Source organism: Cupressus sempervirens, chromosome 3 (genome assembly GCF_028749045.1).
Source record: "Cupressus sempervirens isolate cs-2001-9-10 chromosome 3, ASM2874904v1, whole genome shotgun sequence".
NCBI classification, from domain to species: domain Eukaryota; kingdom Viridiplantae; phylum Streptophyta; class Pinopsida; order Cupressales; family Cupressaceae; genus Cupressus; species Cupressus sempervirens.
The window spans coordinates 727,599,995-727,619,420 of NC_143120.1; the positions used below are offsets into that span (position 1 = coordinate 727,599,995).

General features: G+C 35.6%; 1 protein-coding gene across 2 annotated transcripts in view; it reads left to right on the forward strand.

Moving 5' to 3' along the window:
- The first annotated feature begins 506 nt into the window (after nucleotides 1–506).
- LOC149568832 (extradiol ring-cleavage dioxygenase-like) overlaps nucleotides 507–19,426 on the forward strand; it is a 77,640-nt gene continuing 58,720 nt past the window's right edge. The window contains exons 1-3 of one of the 2 annotated variants that reach the window (XM_089821711.1): nucleotides 507–821; nucleotides 924–1,186; nucleotides 2,941–3,314. In XM_089821711.1, coding sequence (XP_089677837.1) covers nucleotides 773–821; nucleotides 924–1,186; nucleotides 2,941–3,314 — 686 coding nt within the window. In that variant the 5' untranslated portion in view covers nucleotides 507–772. Of the gene's footprint in view, nucleotides 1,187–2,940; nucleotides 3,315–19,426 lie in introns of both variants that reach the window. The other variant, XM_089821709.1, reaches the window with a different exon arrangement.

The following is a 19,426-nucleotide window of genomic DNA, read 5'->3' on the forward strand; positions in this document are numbered from 1 at the left end:
GAGCACTTGTGGACACAATAGCATAGGTAAAGGTAGGAAATATAGCAGCTACAAGGTTAGGTAGCTAATCTATCCTAGGCACTAGCATTGGTGAAAGCGTGCATCAAAGTCATTAGTGACAGAAAAATCAGTTAGCTTCTGCCTCTGCTTTGCCATGAAATGCCTCTTATTTCCTTCCCCATTTACCTTTTATTTTTTTAATCACAAGAAGCTTCTAGGCCTCTTCCATGCTTTTGGAAAGTTCTCAAAACAGTATAAATTATCTAACTACTTTACTCACGACTCCACAAAATTATGAATTTATTTGTAATAAAAATAATTTTTACCCTTACTATTTTTCCTCTTAACCAATAGAACTATTATGGATAAATATTTTTTTTTAACGAACATAAAGGTCTAAACATAAGATATATTTTTTTTATGTTAAAAAATCGTTGATCACATAATTGATTGAATTATTCGCATTGAACGAATGCATAAGTATCCTGCCGGAGACGGGAACTAATAAAACGAAATTCAAAATATAACACGAATTTCAGTTTATTAATACAGTCAAATCTGCAGCCACGGTGCTGCGTAGACAATATGAATTCAACGCTGTCTTGCCACTAAAGCCTCCGAAATTGATATGCTGTAAGCAAATAAACAATAGTAAACAGCTCTCCCAGAATTTTTGTCAATCAAGATAGGTAAATTCAATAATATAAAATCTTCCTTAAATCTATGGCAATCCAGCTGCTCCCGCACCAAATCTGTGTACGGCATCAAATTCATGTCAGTTGGACGTGTCTTGACATTCAAACTATTGAATAGACCCCCAAGTATGGTCAAATCCCGCTCTCCCTCTGCAGTTAATAAGATTTTATTACTTTGTTGCAGAATTCTGATTAATCCATTCATCTGGATTCTCCTGTTTTGTTCAGCCCTGCTCCACTTTGGAAGGAAACAACAAATGCAAAAGGCCATGATGGACACGTACTTCATTTCCCATGGCGCACCCACTTTGGCCATTGAGGATGTTCCCGCAAGGCATTTTTTGCTGAATTGGGAGAAAGAACTACCACACAAGCCTAAGGCCATATTGGTGATTTCTGCTCATTGGGATACTTCTTTGCCCTCTGTCAACATTGTTCCCAGAAACAGCACCATTTATGATTTCTATGGCTTCCCTGATGAAATGTATAAGGTATGTCATGTTATTCCAAATGTAGGTTCAACACATGGCTTGGGTTTTGTTGGAGCGTTTGGAATTTAACAACCATGAAAGGTATTTAATTTCTTTTGGGAAGTGAATCTATTTGTTTGAGAATCTGGATAATTTTGATATTGATGCGGGTTATTTGAAGTCGCAATCATTTTTTAATTTATTGTGAAAGTTTAGTTTTGATCAAATAGGCATAATTCAAATACTTTTGGGATCCATTTCATTTCCTTTTATTTCTGCAGTCGTAAGACCCAATATTTTGCAAGTTGTGTTCATCGGTTGGCCAGTGCCCTAGATCTAGTTTTCTGATCTGATTGTATATTCTAGGTCCCCTGTTATGGATTTTTCAATCTAGTTAATGTTTTCCGTAATCAGTATTTGCTTTTATAATAGTTTTCTCCTCTTAGTTTTTGGGGTGCCTACAATCAGGGCTGAAACACTATCACGCCTTTATCAAGGCAACCGATTATCAAACTCTCTAAATTGGATAATCGGTTAGGTATAACATTGCCGACACCATGAACATATGCACTTCTCTGGTCCAAGCACAATTGCTGCAGAAATTTAATGGGATCGGGTGCTATAACGCAATGATAGCACATATTCCGTACGTGGAATGCGTGCTGTGAATACTTAATTTGGAACATGTATGGTAATTTCAGTTGACATGCCTTGTGTTCTTCATTGGATGAGCTGGTTATGTTACATAATTGTTAAGCTCCGTTTTTTGCGAGGTAGGGCATTTTAAGAGCGGGTGGACTGACAGAGACAGAGCATTATATGGTGTTGCTTATCTTCTACGTGTTCATGATTGCATATACTTTCAGAGCAGGGGATCCATAAAATTCCACGATCGAGTCATTGATTATATTGGTCTGTATGGTCTGAATTCATTTTCTGATATAGTTAATTTGAGTGCATCAAAGATGGGAAAGAACAGGGGAAGGCAGTTTCATTGGCAGCCGAGTTTATAAAATATTCCTGTATTAATTTGTGGATTGCAGAACCATCTTTTTGAATAGATAGATCTTCAATGAATATTTTTAGAAAAGCTGTTTTTTCGCATTTAACTCTTTTTAATTGAATATATAGTTTATTTCAATTTATTGTTCCATTGCAGTGATTCATGCTTTTCTATTTGGTATTGTACTAATCTATATGAGATATGCCATTTGTCTAGCAATGAAGAAATCGTATATATTTATTTAATTCAAAAGGATGAAGATGTATTGATTCCAATGTGGTTTACGTTATCTTAATTAATATTTAATTTAAAAGGATGAAGATGTATTGATTCCAATGTGGTTTACATTATCTTAATTAATTTGTGGTTAGGATGCAAACTTGTCTCCTTTGATGCCGTTTTCATGCATGTGCGTATTTTGTTGTAAATTATGGAAAGCGGTGTCAAATTCTCTTGATTGATTTACAATTTATTTGTTGGTATTTGTTATCATATGACTTCAGAGGTAACCGCATTGATTCATGACACTTTATATATTTCTCCATCTCCATCTCCATCTCTATCCAAATATATGTTGTTAGTTTTCTTTCATTGAGTTAAATTTGAAGATTGTAGAGGGCCTGTACAATAATTGCAGAGATTTTGGTCATTGATTACAATGTGAGAAATATTCTCGGCATGAGTTCTATTCTATATATGGATATTGTACGGATACATAATGAAAATATTTCATCTCTGTGTTCATGGAACTTATTTCTTTTTTGCCTGGCAGCTTCAGTACAATGCTCCTGGAGCTCCTGATCTGGCAAAACGAGTGAAGGATTTGCTGATTAATTCCGGATTCAAGACTGTCAAAGAGGACTCAAGTAGAGGACTAGACCATGGTGCCTGGGTACCCCTCTTTTTAATGTATCCCAAAGCTGACATACCTGTTTGTCAGCTATCTGTGCAATCAAGGCAAAATGGTGAGCACCATTACAGGATGGGGCAGGCCTTGGCACCCTTGAAATCAGAGGGTGTTTTGGTTATTGGATCAGGCAGTGCCACTCACAATCTCAGAGCTCTGGACTTTCGTAATCCTATTCGGCCTGCACCTTGGGCTGAAGCATTTGACAGCTGGCTCACGGAAGCTCTAATCAGTGGCAGGTATATATATATGCCCCATTCCTACATACATTATTTCATATATATCTATTCATAAATATTGTAGCTGCCACGTTTTTGGCCTCATAGGTCTTATACACCTGTGTTATAATATGTCTATTACAATACAGAGATTGCTGACTTGGTAAATTTGAAAATGAATCGCCTTCGAAGGTTGAAATTAATATAACACAATACAAGATCAAATAAAGAAAGAACATGAAACATAGGAATGAAAAGCCATTGCAATAATTATCAAACCAAGAAACAGCTACAAGCATTCATTTTCCAAAATTACAGATAACATATGAGGTGGTCTAACAACCTTTAAGCCACCACATGACCACCCCTTTGTTTAATCAGCAAGCTTACTGAGTAATCAGGAGATAATAATAATACATAGGGTAGGAAATATAGTCCAAACGAGATATTTAAGCATATATGAAACAAGCCTCCCTTCTTCCAAAGTCAGTGTATACTTAGAAATAGCTGTGAGATATGTAAAAATGACAAATTCTCCCTGTAATCAAAAGTTTCAAATCAAGCTACCAATGACGAATCTTCGCAATTAATTCATCTCACTGCCATTTTACAAAGAGAGAAATAAGCTAGATAACTGAGGTACATATCAATTGAGTTAAAAAAAAGAGGAGGATGTTGTGCACATCCCTACACTAGTAAATTCTATGGATTAGTAAGAGTGCTATTGCCAAAAGCTTTTGGCCCATGACAGCACACATGGACACTGAAAGAAACTGCTTCTTTGGCTGAAAAAGTATTGATTGCCAAAATATGATGACTCAGCCACTGGCATTGCCATCAGTCAACCACTCAAATGATTGCATTCCTCAATACTATGTAACCATGAATATCAGTGACAGTCTCAAATGTTGTCACTTGTCAAATGCAATGATTTTTTGACTGCTATACAGAGTCATCTTCAAAAACCAATGAATCTGCAAATCCAATTTTAGTGCAGTTACTCTCAAAGTAAAGATGATCAATGTGAAGGCTGACCATTGGTGAGTCACTTTTATCATTGATGCTTACTTTACTGCCACTAACCATTTCTATTCAGAAAAATATAGAATCAATGTTTAGAATCAGCAGTGTCCAATGTTTAGAATCAAGAGACCGGAATGATTTCTCATCAACAAGATACTTAACTAATAGACACTACTCTGAGATAAACCAATCATTAAGGTACCATATAATTAATCTATTAGTTGTTATCACTCTGGAGAAACTGCAACTGATGTGACCAATCAAATGGTGTGTTTGTTCCCAAAATCAGTAATTGGAAATCCAAGAGCTTTGCCAATTCTCAAATAGGATTACTTAATCAGTTTTGGCCAACGAAGGGGAATGATCTTCCGACTCAATTCCCCTGCACTTTAGGCTTCCCTAAACCTAGGCGGGTAAACCTTCCTCAGACCCTTATGACTTGGTTCAAAGCTTTTCTGTAGCGAATTTAAATCTTTTGAGTTTTTAAGTTGGCAAAAATCCTTAAACTTGATTAAAGTTATATGAATGCTTTGATATTTTATTTGTGAATGAATATTATTTAAACGAAAGGAATAGTGTTTATGAGTTATGGATATGACAAAATTTTCAACTTCAAGACCTCCTCAGACATCAACCCACTTTCACAAAATAATCTGCAGACCAGTCCCTTATCCAACTTTGGGCAAATAGAGTCAAACATTCTCTAGACCCCTATATACAACCCTGAGAGACAGTGCTCATACCATCCACAACTTTATAGATTGAAGCTTCAATAGGCAACACATCTCTCAGTCTAATTGAATTTAATTTCTTTGGGAAAACCAATCAGACAAAATTCACATAGACAACATTTCATATGCAAATTCGGTTAGTCAAAGATTTGTATTGAAATCAACTTCTTCACCGTTAGTAGTGATTAATTTTAAAATTAATTATCATAGGGGATAAATCTGAAAAATACTTTGAACTTTAATTTTCAAGATTAATAAGAGAAACAGGGCTCTTGCATTAATTTCGGAAATAAGTACAGTAAATCTGTGTTTTAATACAATATCATAGCTACTAAAAACTGCATAACATCTATTCCTTTTCCCTTTGATCTGCTATCTTCTTTTTTATTTTGCTGCTCATGTTTTCAAATGATATATCTCCTTATTTATATTTTAATAATAAGGGAATATGACTTTTCAGTTTTAAGGGTCTCTTCTTTTCAAAAAATAAATCACGCCTCTTCTTAATTATATTCAATATCAATTATGTATCTTTGACCATATGCTTTTAGAAAATTGCAATTAATATCGATTTGATGTTCAATATTATTATTCCTACATACTGCTGTTTTACCTCTTGAATCATTTATAAATTCCTTCTGCTCCGCATACGGCATCTAGCATCCTTAGCAGGCTATATCCTGCGCACAAAACTTTCTCCAGAGACGAACGACGTCTGTCCAGATGCAAATTTCTATGCTGAAAATTTTCTCAAATTTTAATGATGTCTTTAAATGCTTGATGACATTATTTAATTTGAGAGAAATCCAATGCATAAGCTGCAAAGGCATTTTGTTGCTTTGCCATGTGTGTTACATAGTGAATTCCATTGCTGTCTTTTATAGGTTTGCTGACGGGGATTTCTCTAATTGATCCCTTGAATTTTATTCTATGTCCAACGTCATTGGTATTTGATATATACATCTGTTGGCTTCAAATACAAATCCAATTTGTCGCCTTTGAAAAACATTTGTCTTCATCAAAGTAACGAGAATTGGAATTGGATCAGAATCGGCAAACCCGAATTGAATTGTGAATCGACCATGAATTGGAATTGAATCGGCCACGCATCGGCAAATTCAAAAAACCCTTGAAATTTAGAGATTTTAACAATTTAAAACTTATTTCATGCACCTTTTATTGAGTATAGAATACACTATAACATCATCAAATACTTCACATACGTAACTACATTTCACGTAAAATGTAAATTGTATTTGAAGTAAATAAAAATCGTAGGATCATAATGAGTCAAATCATAGAATTTATGTAAGATGAAGATCCATAAGACATCAAATCATAAATGTATGTAAGATGAAGATCCATGAAACGTATGTCTATCAATCTCTATAAACAAAATGAAAAAACAAGGCTCCAGCTCAAGCCTCATTATCATCCTCAAGCTCGGCTATAGTCTCGGCCTCAGCTTCTGAGTATCTTGTCTGCCTTCTACAAAGGTGTCTAAGGTAGGTCCTAGAGGACTACTGAGCCATAGCCCCTGCATGTAAGATGGGCTCACGAACAACATCACTAGGGCTGTGTCTATGCGTATGTGTGTGCGTCTACCAGTGCTTGAACGTGCTCTAGCTGCCTCTTCTGCCATGGCCACAACCTCAACCTCTCTATCTACCTGGTCAACCTACTCATGGTCTGCCTCAGTGAAGATTGGATCCACAACCTTAGTGAGGCACTCTGATTCTAGATCAGAGAGGAGTCTATTGGTTCCCAAAATCGTAGATTGGAAATCCAAGAGCCTGCCACTTCTCCAGTAGGATTCCGCAATCAATTCTGGCCAACGAACAAGAATCACTTGGATTTCCTTGCACTTTAGGCTCCGCTACACCTAGGCAGGTAGACCTTCTTCTCGAACTTGATCACTTGGTTCAGAGCTTTTCCAAAGCGAATTTAAGCTTTGGAGTTCTTCGGCTAGCAAGGTCCTTAAACTTGATGAAAATGAAACTGAATGCTGAGTATTTGAATGTTTTGTATAAGGTTTGTCGATAATGAATTTGATGCTTGTAGGAAGTAAGTTATAGATTTTCTGACTTCAATAAAAAGACTAGTGCCTTTGCTCATTCGGGCAATAGAGTCAACTTCAGTGAAAATTTTCACGTACTACACTTGAACTGTCAACAATTTAACAATCAAGATGCAACACACCAAATATTATGCAATCTTAAATTAGCCCAGAATGAAGTTTAACTCCTCTGGTATGGAGACAATCTAGACACAGATGTACGGAAACAATTATACATTTCACTATATCTATGATGATCAAATTTAAAATGCTAAATGACCATGTCCACTTATCCGACATTAAAATCGCTTACAAATTTTTTTCAAAATAATTATAAAGGATGAATCCACTGCAGTATAGATCTCCATGCCATTTAGAAATAAACAAAAGACATTTTATTTTATTATTAAAATAAAATAAATGAATTTATATTACAAGTCATATTTAAGCCCTTATTCCTCCTCCATACAAATAAATATAAAATGCTTCTTCTTTGGACTTGTGAACGTCGAATATGTTTTATTGTTGAATAGTTTTACATATTTATATATTGGAAATAGAAATAAGGCGTCCTTTCATAAATGAAAGGATGGGACTTTTCTTCTAAACAACAATTTTTTTGTTAAATAAACCTTTAGTGATTGCACCTTTTATATAATAACACCTTATCACTAGATTTCATTAATTAATTTTTATTAAAATTACTTCTTTTGATGGACCTCATCATTTTGAATGATAAGCTTTAATTTGCTCTATATCTTCCAAACTCTCGATAATATAATTGTCATCGCTCAAGCATATAGTATCAAGTATCACCAGTCTCAGTTTATTTCAATGATTTTTTTGATTGCATATGAAGTCTGTGAATGTTTGTCCTACTTGTACTATCGCTAATGACCATCGTTTTCTCCAGTATATGAAGTGCTCTCTTGTATGCTTGATTTTTTCCTTTCAACCATCTGTGGAGACCCAATCCTCACACCTAGATGGTGCCATCCATGTTAAATCTTCATCGTGTCGATGAAATCACATGCATAGAAATGAAAGTAACCGATAAAGCCTCTTAAGCGATGATCAAAATGATGATTTTGAAATGTAAAACACCCTCTCCAAAATCCTTTGCAAATTGAGAATAAAGGCCGTTGTCTTGTGACCAATTGATGAGTAGCACCGGTGTGATTTTGCGCTTCCTTCAGGGTCCTCCCAAGACTTCCAACTCACAGTGGCCTTCTGATAATTTTTCAGTTGTTATGCCGTGTGTTTTTATTCATAATAGAAAGGTGTGTATTTGCCTGTGTCTTTTCATCTCTAGTCCTTAAAGATTACAGACTGTAGCGATACAATTTCCTTAATTTGACAGATGCATTGACTTGTTTGTGGATCAATATGCTTCATACGCACTTTGCCAATATTCTCATTCCACGCCATATAGTTCCTTTGGCTCTCTGCAAATGCGTTCACACAATCCTGGATATGGGACTAGCACCACTCTTATCCTGCACTCCATTTTCGTGGATGAAGAAGATGTTTGAAGGCTCACATAGAAACACTCAACTAATATGAAGCAAATTTGTTTGTTATACTACGCTTTAGACTCATGCACCTGTATTCTCCATGCACTGATATCATTGTCAAAGACATCACCGCACAACATCGAGTGTTCCTGATTTGGAAGTTTAGGGTCATCTTTTTGACTTCTTCTTTCATAGAATAATAATGCATTAGTATGACATGATTCAGAGGAACCCAAATGTTCAAAGATCATTATTTTACAAATTCTTTTACTATTTCTGAAAAACTCATATTTTATGTGTACGAGCAAATGTGCCATTGTATAGGCATATGTTTTATGATACAGTTATACCATATGTTTTTTTATGCAATGCCTGTAGATTACCATAGCCTTGTATTTATGCAACTATCATATAGGATATATGTTTACTAGAAACAATGAACAATCAATATATGCATAAGTATGTTCTTTGTCCGCTCCCCTCATCTTTTATCTATACTTGTATTGAGAAATGCATGTCCACTTGTGCTTCATGATGCCTAACACTATCATCTGCATTGCTAGATGTCCTTGTTCAGTCTTGTCTTTTACTTATGCCTCTACATACACAACCCTTTCTAAGGGATCTTGTTCTCTTTGCATGTTATCAAGCCCTGAAATCTTGGCTTCCATGAAACTTAACCAATCTTGGGGATTTCTCAATGAGTCAAAGTGAGCTTGTCCCTGTTCACATATTATTTTGCTGAAGAAAACAAGTCTTTGATAATAGTGATCACTATCATTAGTGTTGCATTATACACAAACACCTAAAGTACACTATTAATCACTAAGGGTCCGTTTGGTTAGTAGAATTTAAAAAATCGAGATTTCTACAAACCTTGGTTTAGCCAAATCAAGGTTTTGCAAATCGTCATTCCGATTTTTGGGATTTTACTTGAACCGTTTGATTCATTTGGAAGACGTGTGTGAAGACACATTGTTATGCATAAGCTTGGAGTTGAAGGCAAATTTCAAAAAGTAGTCCAATCTATTCTTTTTACACTACTTAAAAAAACATAACCAGGTTTTGATTTTCAATTCCTACTTGCTATTAGGAAGTTGGAAAACCTGGTTTAGAGGCAAAATTAGAAGTCCGGTATGCTAATTCCATTTTGCCAATTTTGAAACAAATAGAAAAATTTTCAAATCCGGATTTTGAAAAAGCCAATTCCTGTCATCTTCCAGGAACCAAACGGACCCTAAGTTAAAACCTTAGAGGTTTCACAAATGGAGGCTCCAATTTGTAAAAATTTGGGCTCATTAGAGTTAGCGCCCAAAATCTGTCTGATCTTAAGATGGAGGTTGTAATGAATAAGGACAAGATCATTCAACCTCTGCATAGACAACCTATTTCTCCTCTTCGAATGGATATGCTCAAACATGGACCAACTACGCTCACATCCAAAAACGCTACTTGGCTTACTCAAAATACAAATGACAATTTTCTAAAGTTTCGGGGTTGTGGGCCCAAACATTTGTCACCATTTATCTGAAATAAGGGAAAACAAAAACAATTAGTCTCATTTACAACTTTAAAATTACAAGATCAAAAATTAAAATACACAACTTATAACTCATAAACGTAAGATTCAAGAATATATTATTTTTACGTGGCTGTATTGTTGTCCGAGCATCTATGGCTAACCTGCTAGAGAAAATTGGCCCTTCTTTATTATTGAATTTGTCTAGCTCAATGGTTGTAGCTGCGCTATCCTCATCACTACACAACCTTTAGATCACTATTTATAGATCGGTGAGAACCTCCTCATCCGCCTTGAAGTTAGGACAGAAACGTAATGCTGTTTTCAGATAATAAGCTGCTGCATAGATGGGTTGGTGGAGCTGATTCTGCCATCTCCTATCAATGATCTCCCAAATAAGGGCATACTTCTCCTGCACTTCTGCATACTGGGCTCTGATGACCTCCTTGACCCTATCCATGACCTCATATATGTAGCCCATAGAGGGTTTTTCCCGTCAGTAGTTTGTAGGAGAGATACGAGGGGCTCAGTGACCTGCATATAATGTAAAAAAAAAACATTTGAGTCAAAACTTAAATATAAAACTAAAAGTAAAACTAAATCATTAAACAATTAAATAATAAATATTAAATACTATGTTAAATTGTAAGAAATTTACCTCAATGATTTCTTTAGCAGGTTTCCAAAACCATCCTCATCAAAGATGCAATTCACCACATCTATCCCTGTCGTGGTCGTAGCATAGGAAGATGTAGTCCACTTCTGCCCAACAAACATGCTCCTCAATTTTGCCCTTGATGAAAACAAGGACTACAGTGTGATGAAATTCGAGGCAAATCTCGTGATGCTTGGACAAACTAATTCCCTGCTTCTTGTGTAGTCCCTCATTGTGCTAAGGACGAATGCATGATTGTAGATAAACTTGCCTATATTTTTGGCCCTTTCTACACATGATTTGACTCACTCAAGCTTGCCAATTTCCTCCAATATGAGGTCAAGGCAATGTGCCACACAAGGAGACCAAAATATGGTGGGGTGCCTCTCCATCAAATGTTTGCCTACAACAATTTTAAATTAATTCTAAATTTAAACAATTTAGGAAACTTAAAATTAGAAAAAGTTCAAAATTCAAATAAATATGTTTTCAAACTTGAAAAGTTAAAAGTTTACCTGTAGCAACATGACTTGCTGCATTATCTGTCACCACTTGCACCACATTTTGTTCCTCCACCTTTGCTATGACTATCTCAATAACCTCACATAAGTATGTGATGTTTTTTGTATGAGCAGAAACATCAATGGATTTGAGGAACATGGTTTATTCTACAAAACAATGAATTATCATGGACCATCAATAAATTAGCAATCAACAAATCAAAATTTAAATTATTCAATTATGATTCACAACAATGCATGTAGGAAAGTAGAATGATCAATCACCTCCATAGGAAATAAGAAAGTTTAGGAGTGTTCTATTCCTCCTATCCGTCCAACCATTAGTCATGATGGTGCAACGCTTGTCGGTCCACTCTTTTTGGTGGTCCTCAAGCTCAATCTTCATATCCTCTACCATTTCATCTAAGAGATATTCACTCAACTCAACCTCAGTTGGGGCTTTAAATCCTGGACCACAAATAGCAACCGCATCTATCATGTTTTGCCAATAAGGAGCCCTGTCGCAAATAGATCATGATTAGAAATTTAGATGATAAATCATCATGTAAACTTGTAAAGTGAATCTATGATTAATCAATGAATCATTAAACAAGTAGATATAATGAAAATTCTACTTTAACTTTAAAAGAAACAAATGAAAAACAATCAGTTACTCGGCTGCAATAAATGCAATGTTGCAAAAATACCAAAGTTTGCAAATTTCTTTCCTGACATCATCATGAATCTCGTTGTTCAAACCCATGCCCTCAAGTGTGGGTAGTGAGCCAGGAGTAGTGTGGGGCACAAAGCAACTATCCAACATGTTCTTTTGCGCTCTAGGCTGCAATAGGTTGGACTCAATCTTAGTATAAGAACGACTAGCACTAGCACTAGCACTAGGACAAAAAAGAGGCCTGGAAGAGCCCTCTCCAACACAACCCACATATGCCAATAGCCCTTAACCCTTCAAGTTGCCTTTTCTTATTTAATCTCTCTTGTTCATCTTTTTCTAATGCCACTAAACAAGTGCGTTTTGCCTCAGTATTTTGTTGAGTGCAAATTTTAATATCATGTCTGAGTATAGCAGCAATGTGGTATTTGAATCTCTAAATGTCACCAGAATTTATATCTTTGCTAAACATATATTTTGTTTGATTGTTCTTCTAGGAAAGTCTTCGGTATATTTCCAACATTCATCTTTTTTACTTATTGTGGAAAATGAAATTTAAGGCTGTTGCAATAAGAAAATTCAAGTAAAACCTCAAAGTTTCAATTTAATAAACAAAATAGCAAAGCCTACTTTGCAATTTAGTAAAACTAAAAAGATTTAACAAAAAATGAATACTACACTAACATGCAAAAAAAAAATCAACACTTACCTTTTGCAAATGAGTTGAGGAGTGTTGTTATTGACTCCTTAATGCTCCCAATGCAATCTTATGGCCTCCCAAATGGATTTTTGATCTCTTTGGTGCTCTTCCTTCTTACTGGTTGCAAACATGTGGTTTTTCTTTTCTCTTTTGCTCTCTTACTTTTCCTCTCTTCTACTCATGCTAAACAATTAAAAGGCCCTTTAGGGTTAAAACAAAGAGGAAAGACAAAAAATAAATTAATTAAAAAAAATGTGTTTTTATTAAATTTTGACTTGACTTTTTCCCAAACCGCGTGGCTGATTTTTTGCGATTCGTCACGGTGTTCAGGCAATTTTTTGCACGAATCGGCGATTCATGTGATTCATGCCAGGAAATCGGTGATCTGATTCACTGGCTCACAAAAAATCAGCAGCCATGAATCGAATTGCCAAACCGGTGATTCAGGCGATTTCATGGCGATTCTTGTAACTATGATCTTCATAATAGTTGCGTAGGATATTTTCATTCAAATGTTTTTTTGTTGTTGACAAGAGCCATCAGTGCAAATATAATCTTTGCTTAATATTTGTCGCTCATGTTGTGCTTGCTGTGAATAGAAGTCGAAGTCCTCTCCTATTAAGTCTCTGCTTGGTGAAGATAATGTCAACATCCTTGTGAGGTCTTCTTCATACTGCCGTATGCTGTCGTTTCCTTCAACATGCTGTGAATAGACGGTTGTCATATGCTCTGTGATGTATTTGCTTCTGTGCTACTTATCCTGCCGATTTCTTTTGTGTTTCTGTTTGCCTTTTACAGCGGGGTTCTAAATATACTAACCTTTGTTCCGTGAAGGCTGTCTGCCGTTAACTCTCTAACATTTTTAGTGTATCCATTCAACTCTCTTATCTGTTCTGAATCCATGTAACCATCCACATGTCTCGTATTTCCAATATCTGAAAGAAAATATCGCTGCCCTCATACTGAATAATTTGTACTGCTTCATACTGAAGTAAATACATCCCTCTTTGTTAAAAGACATCTGTGAATATATTTGCATCAGTTTTTGTTTTGTTTTTCATCTGTTGAATGGTATAAGCACACTTTAATTTTTTCTTATCGGGTTATATGAATTTGTCAAAGTATATTTTCCAGTGATATGTTTATATAATCAATTCTTCCTTTAGTGTCTTTCTTTACATAGTGAAATGGATTTCCTTTTGACGTGAAGTCTTTAATTGATTTCGTTTGATTCTTTTATTGGAATATATATCTTGATTTGAATATTGAATATGAATATTGGCTATTACTTCCTTCATCATTCCTCCAAAGTTTTGTCTTCATGTTGTTCATTACTATGTGTTAATCACACCTTCAAATACCTTATATCAATACCATCTTGACATCAATGAAAATATTCATCAACGCAGCAACATTAATTCTCAAATGGATGCAAAATTAGGGCTCCATCATGGTGGTCACTCCTCAGGCTGCTTAGTCTTCAGCTCTCACCATCCGTGGGATTATTGCAACTCAGTATTTAAATGATAAAAATCCATCAAAACGTAACAATGCGAAAAAGGCCACCGTTAAAAATATGGCAAGTAACAAAGAGGCCAATGTGAATAGTCTCAACTAATCACACAGAGACAACTCTACATTATCAGTGAAATCACCTAAAAGAATTTCGCCAGGCTACAGGCTTACACTGAACCAAGGTTTAAACCAACTATGCACAAATGCATTCAAAAGAACTCTCAATTGCAAACACAAGTGAACTGAATGGATTAGATTTACAATCAAGAGAAGCTTATACATATCAACTGTCCAAGAATTATAAAAATCAAACAACAACAGGTGCACCCAAAACAAATCATGCATAAAATTAGTATCGCGAATAAGTGGTTGATGAATTTGTGGCTCAATCATTTCCGTTAGCAGCCTACCGGTCAAATATTCTTACACAACTAGATCTATATGTAGTTGTAGATAGTCACTTAGTAGTTTTTGGAGATATGCTGAAAGGATTACCTCCTAAAAGAGATTGTGATCACGCCATTGTAACAGGTATTAGGGAGCCAGCCAATGTATGTCAGGTCTTACATGCACTCTTATGTACAAAAATGGGAGATTGAAAGGCTAGAAGTAGGTATTATTAGGCTAAGTAAAAGTGCTTACTCCTCTTCAGTGGTAATTGTGTGCAAAAAAGAGATTACTTGGCTGATGTGTCTTAATCACAAAGGTTTCAACAAGTACACCATAAAGATAGTTTTATTTATTCCAGAAATTGATGATTTGTTAGATGAGTTCAATGGCACTGTTTATTTCCCAAGTTTGATCTTTGTTTTGGTTATTATTAAATCAGAATTAGAGATGAGAATATACGCAAGAGAATTTTCTATTCCTACAAGGGCTACTATGAACTTTTGGTTATGCCTTTCGGCCTCACAAGTCCTCCACCTATTGGTTACTATCGTCAATTTGTAAAGAATTATGGCAACATATATGTTGTGTCCCCTTCTTGAAATAGGATTAAATAATAAAGATTAATTATTAAATTAAAATATAAAAGAATAAAGATCTAGATAAGTTAAACAAATTGTCAAACGGCATGAATGAAAAAATTGTGTCTCCCTCTAATGAGACTTCATTTGGAGGAAGAAGGGAAGGGGGAAGAAAGAGTGGAGCAGAAGAATTGAGGAAGTATCAAGGGAAAGGAAAGGGAAGAAAATAAGGAAGTCACTTTCATAAGGTGAGTGGCTGTGACTCTTCAAAAGGGTTGTGATTTCAAAGGGCCGTGACTCTTCAAAGGGGTGTATTTATGAAGGATTGTGACTTGTTGAAAGGGTTGTGATTACAAAGGATTGCATGAGGGACAATTATGAAGGGTCCCAACTCTTGCCAAGAGGCAGATGTGATGAAGAGGAGTGACATCTCCCTCACATGGAAGATATGAAGGAGAAGAAAGATCAAATGTAATGGGGGAAAAGGGGAGTAGAGGGGATCTAAAGCAGATTTAGAGAAAAAGTTATAAGGAGGAATCTGACATAAGAATTGAGAAGGAAAGAAGAAAGTAAGATATGTAGACCTAGAAGAAGATATGCAGATCATAAATAGGATATGTGCAGATTTGAAAAGTAGTAAAGACAGATTTGGGAACTGAGATATTATAAGTGAAAGGGACACTAGTTGTTGTCAAACAAATGTATCTTTTCATAACCAAAGGGTGTGATCCTTTCGTAAGGGCATTTACAAATGAAAGGATGTGACTCCTACACTCAAAGGGGATATAAAAGGGAAGAACTTCATTGAATAAGGGCATGGAATAAAAAAGGGAGAGTCATTGGGAGAATAATTTATTACTTTTAAAGGCAACAATGAAAGGTGGTGACTCAAATCTTATGAAAGTTGGTGACCTTTTCACTTATAAATTATAAAGGGGAGATCATTCCAAGCAAACATCAATAGATCATTTCATCAATGCATCACGGAATCAAGTGATCTATGAATCAGAAAATGCTGAATCAAACAATCTATCAATTAGCAAAGATCATTTCAGCAAAATGAATAAACATGAAATAAAATTGTTGTCAATCAACTCACATCTTGGAATCAGAAATCAATTATCAAAATGTCTAACAAATCAATCAACTCACCATTCAAACATCAATCATTTTATTTTCTACCCTATTATAGACACATTCACTCATTCAATCATCCGCAAATATTAGTATTAAAGAAGTAGAATAATTCAGACATATCAACTTCTGGATATGATTATCATTCGATACATATTTTTGATAATCTATATTTTATGAATATTCTTGTTTGATTTCAGATCATAACAACTGATTGCCTCAGACTTATATATATTTATATATTAATATACATTTTACAATTCTCTGACGTGTCCATTTATGGCTATAGTGATAGTATAATGACTTAGTGTAAAAGATGTTATGTTCTTGACTGCTGAAACAAATAATGGTAACGAAAGTGGGGCGATTACCGTTAGGAGAATGACGATGAGGTCACCTTCTGAGTACCTCACCTCATTGTTGCTACTAGAGTGTCTCCATGGAGCCAAAGGGGGACAAATGGATTGGCTCTGGGCTTAGGAAGGGTAGATTGTAATGCCCAGCCAAGGGATCCAAAGAATTAACCTAGAATTTCACTAAGTTTGGTAGCATTTTTTTTTTAAAATATGAAAATAAATACCACATATATGTAATGTCCCCATTTTAGCAGTTGACCAAGTGTGTGCGTGTTAGCCTTGTTCTACATGGTCCCGAGGGCTAATGAAGGGTTTAATGGGATCTTGGAGTGTTTTGGCCTAGTCATTTCCAGTTTGGGCCAAAACGAAGTTGATTTACTCAGTTTCAGACATACTTACTATTTTTAGTAAGTCGGCAGGACACAGTGCAGGTCAATTTTGGTGATTGGATTTGATACTCCTCGGTGAGAGCTTTCCGATGAGCTATCACTCGCATTATTCGGAGTCCGATTGCTAATACATTTTAATGCCTGAAGTTTTATTAAAGTAACATCTAATTTAATTGTAAAATATTAAAGTGTTACTTTAATATTTATTTTATGGTGATGTGTACCCAAGGGAGACATAAGGGGTATTTAATATATGTTTTATATTACACATCTTTTATCCCACATTGCTCATATGAGTTGAGGGGACCCGTGGGAATAGAATAAAAGGAAGCATTTGTGGCTTCATTAGACAGGTTGAATATGAGAAGAAATTGGTGTGTGAGTTGCAGCTTTGTTCTTGGCATTTGAGGACGTCTATCCTCTCTTGTAACATTCTAGACGTCATTCCCTTGGGGTTTGGCCTTTGGAATTCTTTCTTATTGGCTTCATTATCAGGCAGTTTAGTTGCATTTCCGGCTACAGGCAGATTTGATATTTTGCTCATATCTTCTTCACTACTTGTCCGACGCTTATGCCGCTTGGAGGGAATGGTATTATGAAGGTAGTGGACTGATTGGAGGACAAAGTATTGTAGCAGCAAGTTCGTAAGCATGGGCTGGAGTATTATGACAATATTGCTGAAGTAATTAGTGAGTTGATAAATCTGCCATGTATTTGGTTTTATGAATTCTGAAAATAATATTTTATTAGCAGCAGTTCATTTCCACTTTGCATATTATTGTAGTTTCTTGCTTGTTTATGTTGTATGATACCAATTCCATGCATGAAACACAACAAACAAATAAACGTTTGATTTCCAGAGTTATAAGGGGTTTTAAGAGGTTGCATGCAAACTTTTTGACAAAATTCATTTCAGAAAATTGGTTTAGTTTTATGGGACATCCAGGGGTGTCCATTTCAATATAACTTTGCACCATAACGGAAGCAATAGCAATGTCCATCTAAAAGTAATCATAACATACACAATTGGTTACATTCTTTAAGGATCCCGTAATGTTGAATTACATCTAAGTCAACTAACATTATTGAATCCATTTAATATAACAAACACATGAAATAATAATGATAAGTCCACTGTTTATACATTACATTTCTAAATGCTCTATCATCCACTGTACATGTCACAGGGTATGAAAAGCTTAAAAGAATATACATATGTGAAATAAGGTACATCATCCTATTCTAATCCATGATACATCAAGTAAAGATAATCACATGATACATGATCATAGAAGATATACATCCATCATAAAAATCAATAATAATAAACTAAGTGCACGGTTCCTCCCAACCGTTAATAGCATCATTAGACCATCGTGGGCCCTAGCCATCCCTCCGTGCGTAACATTCCAAATCATCGAAGAGATCATCGGTATTAACATAGTAGGAATGTCACTCCTAACATATACTATATCATATGCAGAAAGTAATCTAACATGCAAATAAAAGCATAAGATAACATCATCTAACATATGCTAATCATCAATGAAAGGATAGATATCCACCATCATGAAGGACGCATCAGCCACGATGTCTCAATGACTCTCAAATGATAAGAGTGGAAAAACACTACCACCCGACCGCGTGGTACCTAAGTGGTCCACTCCCACCGTGCTGAGGAGATAATCTCAAGTCCCAAACAGGCTATCTAAAACACATAGCATAAATCTGTATAAGTCCAGGAATCCTAAAAGTATACTAACTCAAAGGTTCCATCATAAAACTGACATCTAATCCCAGAGGCACACAATGACATGTAGGAACCTACTATGCAAGCGTGAAAGTGTCATCACATTTATTACGTACAAGTTACCCTGGCAGTTAGCTAAACTCCACGGGTCCATACTGATCTCATGCGGCCACTAGTATCCTCTCATATTGACGAGGCATACTATGGAATGCAAGGTCGCAACCATGCGTTCTCTCTATTCCCATCCTAGTCTATACAAGCACTCAAGGCATGGGCGAGAACCAAAACACTTATCTTTTTAGGTTCATTTAGTTAGTATTAGGTGTGAATGTTTTCACTTATTAATCCAACTTACAATGAGTTACCCTGGCAGCCTCTCAGGGCCTCGGCCCCCATTGCAAGCCACTTCCCGACACTACATGCAGATATCCTACCCTAAGCTCATGGAATCGTAAATCTCAAAATCATAAAAGATAATCCATAATAAAATCATCAAATATGCATAAAAGCATCAAATCTCCATGAGCAAGCATCCATAGAAAATCATGATTACAACAACTCTCTATTGGCAACTGAAGTATCACTGATAATCAAAAGTATCCATTGGTTCTCAATAACCAAAATATATCTTAATCATACTGATTGAAGACTCC